Raw genomic sequence first — 11288 nt, 5'->3', positions numbered from 1 at the left:
GGGCTCCCAACCGCAGCGCCCAGCCCTGCTACACCCATGCCGGCTGCACCTGCTGTGCCTTTCCTCGGCTTAATGAAGGTTCTGGGCGATTCCACGTGGCCGTGAGAGGGGCTGCTTCCTGGCAATCGTGTGCGGCCTCAGTGGGGAGTTAGTTCCTCGGGGACAGTTGGTTCATAAGAGAGTCATGAAGATGGGTGGTGCCAGTTACATGACCTGTGAATGTCTTTAATACCGCTGAACTGTACGTGTAAAAATGATTAAAACGGAAGCTTTGCGTTACACGTATTCTCTAACAATAAAAAATGCAAAAAAATAAATGTCGAGATATTTCTGTTTGTGCTGTGCCTACAGTCTTGTCTTGTGGGGAATCCACCCGCCTCTGCTCTGCTCACCCCTTTGCCCTACAGGGACGCCTCCTACCGTCATTCCAGGACTAATTCTCTAACTTGGAAGAGTTTAAAATCACCTTTGAAATATGATGCCATTTAATCTTTGTGAAACTGCAGTCGTTCTGTCTGGGCTAGAACTGGAGCAGGAAGTGGCACTGCCCAGGTGCCAGGAGCCAGGAGCCAGGAGATTCGCTCACGGCCCAAGCCCAGGGCCACTGTTAGGGTTTCAACTGACTGGAAAGTTGTTTGTTTGAAACTTGTTTTGAACTAGATAAGAGATGGGCAGGCAGTGACCCTGAGGGAGAAGCGTGGCTCCGGCATCGCCAGGCGCAGGGGCTCAGGGTCAGCCTGTGGCCCGGAGAAGGGAGTCAGGGAAAACCGCACGTGCATGGAAGGATCTCACACTCACATTTCCTCACGTCTTTAAATTCTGTCTCTTTAGAAAAACCAAAGCTGAAGGGCACAGGTCGGCTCCCTCTCGGAGCTCAGCGGCAGCAGGAGAAGGGCCTAGCCACGGCCACGCGTTCCCCTCGGCCAGCCACGCGGGGCCGCTCTGACCGCTCAGCCCCAAAGCCCCACGACGACACACACAGGCTGAGCTGTAGCCACCCCGGGTGTCCCTGATGGTGCCCAAGGGGCTGGGTAGAGGGAGAGCAGGGACACGGCCTGGGCAAGGCCCCCATCCAGCCATGGCGGTGTGGACACCGGGGGTCCTTCACTCAAAGGTGGAGAAGGACGAGGGTCAGGGAACGGCAGAGAGGAGGAGTCAGGCTGCGGGGCGTGGCTTCAGAGGCTGGCCTGACACCGCGCGGTGTGTTCCAACCCGAGCCTGGGCACCCGGCCATGGGGATGCGGAGGGTTGGGGCAGGCAGGTTCCGTGGGCTCTGCTCCCTGGAGGCACAGGTGCCCACATGGAACTGGCCAACCGGCGCCACAGGAGCCTCACAAGCATCTCCCGAGCGGACAGCGACACAGGGCCACATGGGGGATGCCACCTCATCGTGCAGACTGCCCCCATGTGGGACGAAGACCGTGCTCCCCAGTCCCCTTGTGGACTCAGGCTGGGTGCCTGGGCTCCCCTGCCCTCAGGGGTCCCTGCTTGGGGGCAGGAAGGTGCCACCGCAGGGAAGCAGCTCCCGCCACACCTGGCTCAGGCGGGATGGAAGGGCCGTGATGTGGCCGGGGGAGCACGGCGAAGCCAGCAGCCGATGGGACAGAGCTCAGCAGCTGCAGCCGTGTGAGAATCCAGAACATGGCTGTGGCTGGAGGCCCTAGGGCTGTGCGTGTCCCAAATCCCCGTGAGCCACCCTGGTCCTGACCTGAGCCCCTTCTCCTGGGGCCACCTTCCCGTCCCGAAGTGACTGACCCTGTGAAGGAGGGCTGTGGACACACTCTCGTGGCACTGGGGTCCCAGCAACAGCCCCTCCTCACCCCGCATGTCCCTGGGGCCTCTCAGAAGGGACATGAGACCCGCCCGCCTACAGCCTCCCCTCCCGGCAAAGCCAAGTCACCATTGCCCTCCTGCCCCCAGGCTGGCCACCCTCACCCCCATTCCCCACACACACTCTCCATTTCACCTTCTCCCACCAAACCTCAAAACCTGAGCTCCCCAAATTCCCTCCTCACTGGCTCCCTTCCCCCATCCGGCCACCGTCTCCCCGGCCAGCAGGGCCTCGTCAGACCCCAAACTAGCATCCTCAGAGGATGGCACTGGTGAGTGTGAGACTCAGAGACACAGAGAGACAGAGACAGAGAGGGAACCAGGGAGAGAGACAGAGACAGGGAGGGAGACAGAGACACAGAGGAGACACACAGAGAAAGAGACAGAGAGACACACACAGAGACAGAAACACAGAGAGACAGAGAGAGAAGGGAGGAGTAGAGACAGGGCGATGGAGGGGGAGAGGAGGAGGGAGGGGAGAGGAGGAGGGAGGGGAGAGGAGGAGGGAGGGGAGAGGAGGAGGGAGGGGAGAGGAGGAGGGAGGGGAGAGGAGGAGGGAGGGGAGAGGAGGAGGGAGGGGAGAGAAGTGGGGAGGGGAGAGGAGGAGGGAGGGGAGAGGAGGAGAGGGGGATGGAGGCGGGAGGGAGGAGCTGCTGCTGGCGGCCTGACTTCCTGCTTGGCCCCTGCCGGCCTTTCTGAGTCCTCCCTCTCCCAGTTCAACAGCGAGCCTGCTCTCTGCCTCTCCTCCTCTTCCACACAGTGCATGCCCGGAGGGTGGAACAGGGCCCTCTGGAGTCCCAGGCCTCCATCCCCACACAGGCCATGGGCCGTGCACAGGCCCTTCTCTCTGAGCTGGGGCTGCAGGGACAGGTTCCTTCAGAAGGAGGGGCCGCAGGAGGGGAAGTCCAGGAGAGCCAGGCATGGAGGGTGGGCTGTGGGATGCTGGATTCATCATGAGATGAAAGGCAGAGGGCAATGGTGGCTGGGCGCAAGAGACGCCCACCATCGGGTCTCCATGGCCAGGTGCAAGTGACTCCCACCAGCGGGTCCCTGGGGCCGGGTGCAGTGCAGGAGATGCCCACGAGCGGGTCCCCGAGGGAGGGGCTGGGGGCTGCAGGCTCACCTGCAGGGATTCCCAAGACCCCAGCAGGGCCTGTTCATTGGGTTAAAATAAGAAAAGATTCACTCCTCCAATTTTTTTTTCCAGGAGCTTGAATTGAAACTCTTCCAGACAAAACGACCGGGAGGAAGCAAGTGCATGGTCCCAAACGTCCTCCAGCCCCTCCCTTCCCTCCACTGTGCCCTAACCCTAAATGCTTGGGTCTTCCTATTGCTCCATCTCTGTTGGGAAAACTCCTATTCACCCTTGAAAACCCCACTAGGATGTCCCCTCTTCTGGGAACCTCAGCTGTTGCCCTTGCCCCTGGTGGTTCTCCCTTCTTAAAGTTCCTCGGGGCAGGAGACTCTCAGATCCCTGAGCCCTGGGGCTCAGGCTCAGCACAGAGCAGTGATCAGAGAGGACTGGAGGGGACACACCTACTCCACCCCAAATGCATCCCGGAGGCAGGAGCCTGTCCTGCCCCAAGAAACTCGGGGAAAGCCAAGCATTCTGGACACTTCAAGCCACCGGAATATCAATATTTGTCTTTGAAAACCAGCAACTTCTTCCTCATGTGGGATGACGTGCAGAGGAAGGAGAGGAGAGAAGGGCTGCCGGTGCCCTGGGGACACTGGGTGGCTCCCGCCCGATGGGGCAGTGCAGGCACCTGGATGTGGTTGCAAAGGTCCCTGGAAACCAGGCCTCTCTGTGCTGCGCTGCAGGCACTGGCATCATTCAGGCGGAAGCAAGTCATGGAGAGCTGGGGTGGGGGGTGGGCAGAGGGAGAGCTGGGGTGGGGGTGGGCAGAGGGAGAGCTGGGGTGGGGGGGTGGGCAGACGGGGAGCTGGTGTGGCGGGGTGGGCAGAGGGAGAGCTGGGGTGGGGTGGGCAGAGGGAGAGCTGGGGTGGGGGTGGGCAGAGGGAGAGCTGGGGTGGGGTGGGCAGATGGAGAGCTGGGGTGGGGGGGTGGGCAGAGGGAGAGCTGTGGTAGGGGGTGGGCAGAGGGAGAGCTGGGGTGGGGGGGTGGGCAGACGGAGAGCTGGTGTGGCGGGGTGGGCAGAGGGAGAGCTGGGGTGGGGGCGTGGGCAGAGGGAGAGCTGGGGTGGGGGTGGGCAGAGGGAGAGCTGGGGTGGGGGGGTGGGCAGACGGAGAGCTGCTGTGGTGGGGTGGGCAGAGGGAGAGCTGGGGTGGGGTGGGCAGAGGGAGAGCTGGGGTGGGGGTGGGCAGAGGGAGAGCTGGGGTGGGGTGGGCAGATGGAGAGCTGGGGTGGGGGGTGGGCAGAGGGAGAGCTGTGGTAGGGGGTGGGCAGAGGGAGAGCTGGGGTGGGGACGTGGGCAGAGGGAGAGCTGGGGTGGGAGGTGGGCAGAGGGAGAGCTGGGGTGGGGTGGGCAGAGGGAGAGCTGGGGTGGGGGGGTGGGCAGATGGAGAGCTGGGGTGGGGGGTGGGCATAGGGAGAGCTGGGGTGGGGGGTGGGCAAAGGGAGAGCTGGGGTGGGGGCGTGGGCAGAGGGAGAGCTGGGGTGGGGGGGTGGGCAGCTGGAGAGCTGGGGTGGGGGGGTGGGCAGAGGGAGAGCTGGGGTGGGGGGTGGGCAGAGGGAGAGCTGGGGTGGGGGGGTGGGCAGACGGAGAGCTGGTGTGGCGGGGTGGGCAGAGGGAGAGCTGGGGTGGGGGTGGGCAGAGGGAGAGCTGGGGTGGGGGGGTGGGCAGAGGGAGAGCTGGGGTGGGGGGGTGGGCAGAGGGAGAGCTGGGGTGAGGTGGGCAGAGGGAGAGCTGGGGTGGGGGCGTGGGCAGAGGGAGAGCTGGGGTGGGGGGTGGGCAGATGGAGAGCTGGGGTGGGGGGTGGGCATAGGGAGAGCTGGGGTGAGGGGTGGGCAGATGGAGAGCTGGGGTGGGGTGGGCAGACGGAGAGCTGGGGTGGGGACGTGGGCAGAGGGAGAGCTGGGGTGGGAGGTGGGCAGAGGGAGAGCTGGGGTGGGGTGGGCAGAGGGAGAGCTGGGGTGGGGGCGTGGGCAGAGGGAGAGCTGGGGTGGGGGGGTGGGCAGCTGGAGAGCTGGGGTGGGGGGGTGGGCAGAGGGAGAGCTGGGGTGGGGGGTGGGCAGATGGAGAGCTGGGGTGGGGTGGGCAGAGGGAGAGCTGGGGTGGGGGCATGGGCAGAGGGAGAGCTGGGGTGGGGGGTGGGCAGAGGGAGAGCTGGGGTGGGGACGTGGGCAGAGGGAGAGCTGGGGTGGGAGGTGGGCAGAGGGAGAGCTGGGGTGGGGTGGGCAGAGGGAGAGCTGGGGTGGGGGGGTGGGCAGATGGAGAGCTGGGGTGGGGGGTGGGCAGATGGAGAGCTGGGGTGGGGGGTGGGCATAGGGAGAGCTGGGGTGGGGGGTGGGCAGAGGGAGAGCTGGGGTGGGGGCGTGGGCAGAGGGAGAGCTGGGGTGGGGGGGGTGGGCAGCTGGAGAGCTGGGGTGGGGGGGTGGGCAGAGGGAGAGCTGGGGTGGGGGGTGGGCAGACGGAGAGCTGGGGTGGGGTGGGCAGACGGAGAGCTGGGGTGGGGTGGGCAGAGGGAGAGCTGGGGTGGGGGGTGGGCAGAGGGAGAGCTGGGGTGGGGGGGTGGGCAGAGGGAGAGCTGGGGTGGGGGGGGTGGGCAGAGGGAGAGCTGGGGTGGGGGGGTGGGCAGAGGGAGAGCTGGGGTGGGGGTGGGCAGAGGGAGAGCTGGGGTGGGGTGGGCAGATGGAGAGCTGGGGTGGGGGGGTGGGCAGAGGGATAGCTGGGGTGTGGGGGTGGGCAGAGGGAGAGCTGGGGTGGGGGGTGGGCAGAGGGAGAGCTGGGGTGGGGGGGTGGGCAGAGGGAGAGCTGGGGTGGGGTGGGCAGAGGGAGAGCTGGAGTGGGGGCGTGGGCAGAGGGAGAGCTGGGGAGGGGGGGGTGGGCAGCTGGAGAGCTGGGGTGGGGGGGTGGGCAGAGGGAGAGCTGGGGTGGGGTGTGGGCAGATGGAGAGCTGGGGTGGGGTGGGCAGAGGGAGAGCTGGGGTGGGGGCATGGGCAGAGGGAGAGCTGGGGTGGGGGGTGGGCAGAGGGAGAGCTGGGGTGGGGGGGTGGGCAGACGGAGAGCTGGTGTGGCGGGGTGGGCAGAGGGAGAGCTGGGGTGGGGGCGTGGGCAGAGGGAGAGCTGGGGTGGGGGGTGGGCAGATGGAGAGCTGGGGTGGGGGGTGGGCATAGGGAGAGCTGGGGTGGGGGGTGGGCAGAGGGAGAGCTGGGGTGGGGTGGGCAGAGGGAGAGCTGGGGTGGGGGCGTGGGCAGAGGGAGAGCTGGGGTGGGGGGGTGGGCAGCTGGAGAGCTGGGGTGGGGGGGTGGGCAGAGGGAGAGCTGGGGTGGGGGGTGGGCAGATGGAGAGCTGGGGTGGGGTGGGCAGAGGGAGAGCTGGGGTGGGGGGGTGGGCAGAGGGAGAGCTGGGGTGGGGGGTGGGCAGAGGGAGAGCTGGGGTGGGGGGGTGGGCAGAGGGAGAGCTGGGGTGGGGGGGTGGGCAGAGGGAGAGCTGGGGTGGGGGGGTGGGCAGAGGGAGAGCTGGGGTGGGGGGGTGGGCAGAGGGAGAGCTGGGGTGGGGGGTGGGCAGAGGGAGAGCAGGGGTGGGGGGGTGGGCAGAGGGAGAGCTGGGGTGGGGTGGGCAGAGGGAGTGCTGGGGTGGGGGGGTGGGCAGATGGAGAGCTGGGGTGGGGGGTGGGCATAGGGAGAGCTGGGGTGGGGGTGGGCAGAGGGAGAGCTGGGGTGGGGTGGGCAGAGGGAGAGCTGGGGTGGGGGCGTGGGCAGAGGGAGAGCTGGGGTGGGGGGGTGGGCAGCTGGAGAGCTGGGGTGGGGGGGTGGGCAGAGGGAGAGCTGGGGTGGGGGGTGGACAGATTGAGAGCTGGGGTGGGGTGGGCAGAGGGAGAGCTGGGGTCAGGGCATGGGCAGAGGGAGAGCTGGGGTGGGGGGTGGGCAGAGGGAGAGCTGGGGTGGGGGGGTGGGCAGAGGGAGAGCTGGGGTGGGGGCGTGGGCAGAGGGAGAGCTGGGTTGGGGGGGTGGGCAGAGGGAGAGCTGGGGTGGGGGCGTGGGCAGAGGGAGAGCTGGGGTGGGGGCGTGGGCAGAGGGAGAGCTGGGGTGGGGGGTGGGCAGATGGAGAGCTGGGGTGGGGGGTGGGCATAGGGAGATCTGGGGTGGGGGGTGGGCATAGGGAGAGCTGGGGTGGGGTGGGCAGAGGGAGAGCTGGGGTGGGGGGGTGGGCAGCTGGAGAGCTGGGGTGGGGAGGTGGGCAGAGGGAGAGCTGGGGTGGGGGCGTGGGCAGAGGGAGAGCTGGGGTGGGGGGTGGGCAGAGGGAGAGCTGGGGTGGGGGCGTGGGCAGAGGGAGAGCTGGGGTGGGGGGTGGGCAGATGGAGAGCTGGGGTGCGGGGTGGGCATAGGGAGAGCTGGGGTGCGGGGTGGGCATAGGGAGAGCTGGGGTGGGGGCGTGGGCAGAGGGAGAGCTGGGGTGGGGGGGTGGGCAGCTGGAGAGCTGGGGTGGGGGGGTGGGCAGAGGGAGAGCTGGGGTGGGGGGTGGGCAGATGGAGAGCTGGGGTGCGGGGTGGGCATAGGGAGAGCTGGGGTGGGGGCATGGGCAGAGGGAGAGCTGGGGTGGGGGGTGGGCAGAGGGAGAGCTGGGGTGGGGGGTGGGCAGAGGGAGAGCTGGGGTGGGGGGCCTGGGCAGAGGGAGAGCTGGGGTGGGGTGGGCAGAGGGAGAGCTGGGGTGGGGGGTGGGCAGATGGAGAGCTGGGGTGGGGGGGTGGGCAGAGGGAGAGCTGGGGTGAGGGGTGGGCAGAGGGAGAGCTGGGGTGGGGGGGTGGGCAGACGGAGAGCTGGGGTGGCGGGGTGGGCAGAGGGAGAACTGGGGTGGGGGGTGGGCAGACGGAGAGCTGGGGTGGCGGGGTGGGCAGAGGGAGAGCTGGGGTGGGGGCATGGGCAGAGGGAGAGCTGGGGTGGGGTGGGCAGAGGGAGAGCTGGGGTGGGGGGGTGGACAGAGGGAGAGCTGGGGTGGGGGGGTGGGCAGAGGGGGAGTGTGAGGTGGGGGCGTGGGCAGAGGGAGAGCTGGGGTGGGGGGGTGGGCAGACGGAGAGCTGGGGTGGGGCGGTGGGCAGAGGGAGAGCTGGGGTGGGGGGGTGGACAGATGGAGAGCTGGGGTGGGGGGGTGGGCAGAGGGGGAGTGTGAGGTGGGGGCGTGGGCAGACGGAGAGCTGGGGTGGGGCGGTGGGCAGAGGGAGAGCTGGGGTGGGGGGGTGGGCAGAGGGGGAGTGTGAGGTGGGGGCGTGGGCAGAGGGAGAGCACCCAGAAGGAAAGAGACATTGGGCACAGAAACGCAGTTGCATCTTTCCTTGAGTTCCGTCTTTCAAGTTCCATCTTTCCTTGAAAAACTGGGGAAGGAGGAGAGGAAGGAGGGAGGAGGGAGCTGCAGCTCTCACGCAGGGGCTAAGCCTCCCCTCTTCTCTCTACGGCAGGTGGTGTTTGTGGCACCGAGTGAATGAACACTGCCTGGAGTTTTGCTAAGAAATAGCGTAGGTGGAGTACGGGGAAAGCTGGCCCCGGGCCAGGCGCTGAGCAGCGAAGAGGAGACGCCGGGACCGCTGTGCTGGGGCCACGTGGGCCTTGAAGGGCAGCTGCTCATGTAGTGGGGGACTTGGGGGGTATGGGGCAGTGGGGGGTGTGGAAGGTGTGGGAGGAGTGGGGGCGTGGGGGAGTCAGGGGAGCCCTGGCTGACCACGTCTCACGGCTGTTCCCGCACCCCCCACACACCGCCCTCGAGTGGGCTCTGCCATCACACCCATTTCCCAGGTGACAACGCCCAGGCACCGTGTGCCCTCGGGTGGCTCGGGTAAGTGGGGCGGCTGGGTTTGGAAAGGGTCCCTTGAGCCTGCCCACCTGGCACAGGTTCTCCAAGGAGGGCAAAATCTGTTCAGACATGGGAGGCTGTGAGGCCTGTGTGAGGCTTTCACCTGGAAGGACAATCCCAGACCCTTAGGAGGCCTCCAGGAGGGCCAGGAGGAGCTGCCTGCCTCCGTCCATGGGGTCTCCATGACCGTATAAACGGGGAAATCTGGCGTCACTGATGCGGGCGTGAGTGCAGAAGCCCTCACTGAGACGCGTGGAGAGACGGCGTGCCGAGTGGACACCGCCTGCTCCGCTGTCCTGGCATCCACGAGCCCCCCGGGAGCCAGAAGAGGGGCCTCTGTGTCCCCAAGTCCTTTCAGCTGCCTCTCTGAAGGCTCCCTATGGCAGAGCTGTAGCCCAGATTAGATTCACCAGATGAGCACCCCAGTGGGAAAACCCGAGTGGAAGGTGCCAGCTGGGCCAGAGGCTGGCAAAGTGCCCAAGGCAATGCTCAAGTCCTGACCATGCTGGAGGTGAAACTGATTCAGGAAAGCCCATCTCTGCTTTGCTTTAAAAATCTTCACATCACAAAGCCGGCATGAGAGACGCAGCTCTCCCCCGGTGAGAAAGAACAGGTCCACCAATGGAGGGCTTCTCTGAACAGAGACTGAGACCCTCACGGCCCCCATGAACCGCTCCAGGGCAGAGGGCGCCGGGCCTTCTCGGACCTTCCATTGACAAGGCAGCGGGTTTATGAGGGCAGCGGCTTGACCCAGTCCCAGTGTGGGGTCCTAGGAGCAGCCCCTCCCAGGCTGGGGAGCAGAGGCCTGGAGCCACTCCTCAGATGCTCAGGGCCACTGGGCGGACACGTGTCACCTCCGTGCCAGCAGCAGCCGTGCCCACCTGGGTTCCAGGAGCTGGAGGAACAAGGAGCGCCCAGCTTGCCTGTCTCATGGGCACAGCTGCTCCCCAGCCTCCAGGCCTAAGGGCACCCACCCAAGAGCCAGGCCTCAGTCCCCAGTCTCCAGCCACTCACCCTGTTCCTCTGAGGGTCCCCTGCCCCCAATCTGGCTCCCTCCTCTGCCCTGTGCCCTGGCAGGTGCCCGCCTGTGGGGCTGGGACAAGAGGTGTGCCCAGGAGGGCTCAGCCCCGAGTCCTCTGAGGAGGGGCTGTACCTGGCTAAGCGCCCTTCCTCCGGCCCCACCTTCAAGCCAGAGGGTCCCCCAGAACGGCAGGACTGCCAGTCTGCAGCACAGGGCCCTCCCCGGAGCCCCACACAAAGCCCTTGGGCCATGCCAGCCGGGCCAGCTCCTCACCAGCAACCTAGGAACGGGGCTCAAGGGCAGGTGGGGGCCTCAGCTCCCCCACACCCTGTGGCTTCACCTCTCCCCTCTGTGCGTGGGGAGCCGGGGTCCAGGGCGAGGAGGGACACCTGCCCCGGGCCTGTGTGTGTGTGTCTGTGTGTGTCTGTGTGTGTCTGTGTGTGTGTCTGTGTGTGTGTGTCTGTGTGTGTATCTGTGTGTCTGTGTGTGTCTGTATGTGTCTGTGTCTGTGTCTGTGTGTGTGTCTGTGTGTGTGTGTCTATGTGTGTGTCTGTGTGTGTGTGTGTCTATGTGTGTGTCTGTGTGTGTCTGTATGTGTCTGTGTGTGTCTGTGTGTGTGTCTGTATGTGTCTGTGTGTGTCTGTGTGTGTGTGTCTGTGTGTGTGTCTATGTGTGTGTCTGTGTGTGTGTCTGTATGTGTCTGTGTGTGTCTCTGTGTGTGTGTCTGTGTGTGTGTCTATGTGTGTGTCTGTGTGTGTCTCTCTGTGTGTGTGTGTGTGTGTGTGTGCGCAGGGCCTGGCCTACAGCCCCGCCCGGCCGCCTACCTCCTCCGTGGCTCTGGCACAGGTAGGGGAAGCGCCACACGTTGCCGAGGCCCACGCAGAAGCCCACGCAGGTGAGCATGTACTGCGCCTTGTTGTCCCACTTGGGCCGGGAGCTGGCCTCCTCCTGCTCGATGGTCTCCAGCTCAGCCAGGGATGGGATCCGGGCGTCCAGGCCGGGGTTGGGCAGCACGAGCCTCACCATGGTGGTCGCTGGACGGCCCCGCACGGCAGGCAGGGCAGAAGCTGGAGGGCGAGTGGCCGTGGGCTGGGAGCCGGGCACTTTATAGAGAACCTTTGGCACCTCACCCCAGCACCTGGGCAGAACGGAGCCGTCAGCAGATCTGCAGGGCGCGTCCTCACGGACTGTTAATGCCTTATCTGCAGAGAGCCCGGCCCTGGGGCCAGGAGAGCCACCTACTGCCGTCCGTGGGCGCTGGCCACCCCTCCCCCTGCGCAGATGCACGCAGGTGAGCCAGCGCCCCCGGAGAGGAAGAACCGGGCAAACACACTGATCTCTCGATAACCGTACCTGGGCCACAGCAGAAGGCTGGCCCTGCCCACGGTCGAGGAGCCCCCGGCCGCCACACACCCCCACCCGCGGGAAGCCGGGGTGGGCCTCACAGATCCCTCGCCCAGGCATCA

General features: G+C 66.4%; 1 protein-coding gene across 1 annotated transcript in view; it reads right to left on the bottom strand.

Annotated features, from left to right (window-relative positions):
• The window catches only part of SLC6A19 (solute carrier family 6 member 19), a 34452-nt gene extending 23604 nt beyond the window's left edge, over window positions 1-10848 (bottom strand). Inside the window, exon 1 of the mRNA XM_064375845.1 lies at window positions 10647-10848. Within this exon, the coding sequence (XP_064231915.1) occupies window positions 10647-10848 (202 nt within the window). The remainder of the gene's footprint in view (window positions 1-10646) is intronic.
• Window positions 10849-11288: the final 440 nt, after the last annotated feature.

Source organism: Aotus nancymaae, unplaced genomic scaffold (assembly GCF_030222135.1).
Source record: "Aotus nancymaae isolate 86718 unplaced genomic scaffold, 86718_ANA_hifiasm-v0.15.2.pri h1tg000014l, whole genome shotgun sequence".
In the NCBI taxonomy this organism is placed as follows: domain Eukaryota; kingdom Metazoa; phylum Chordata; class Mammalia; order Primates; family Aotidae; genus Aotus; species Aotus nancymaae.
Note: the sequence above shows the minus strand (reverse complement) of the source record. Positions and strands in the feature narration are given on the sequence as shown.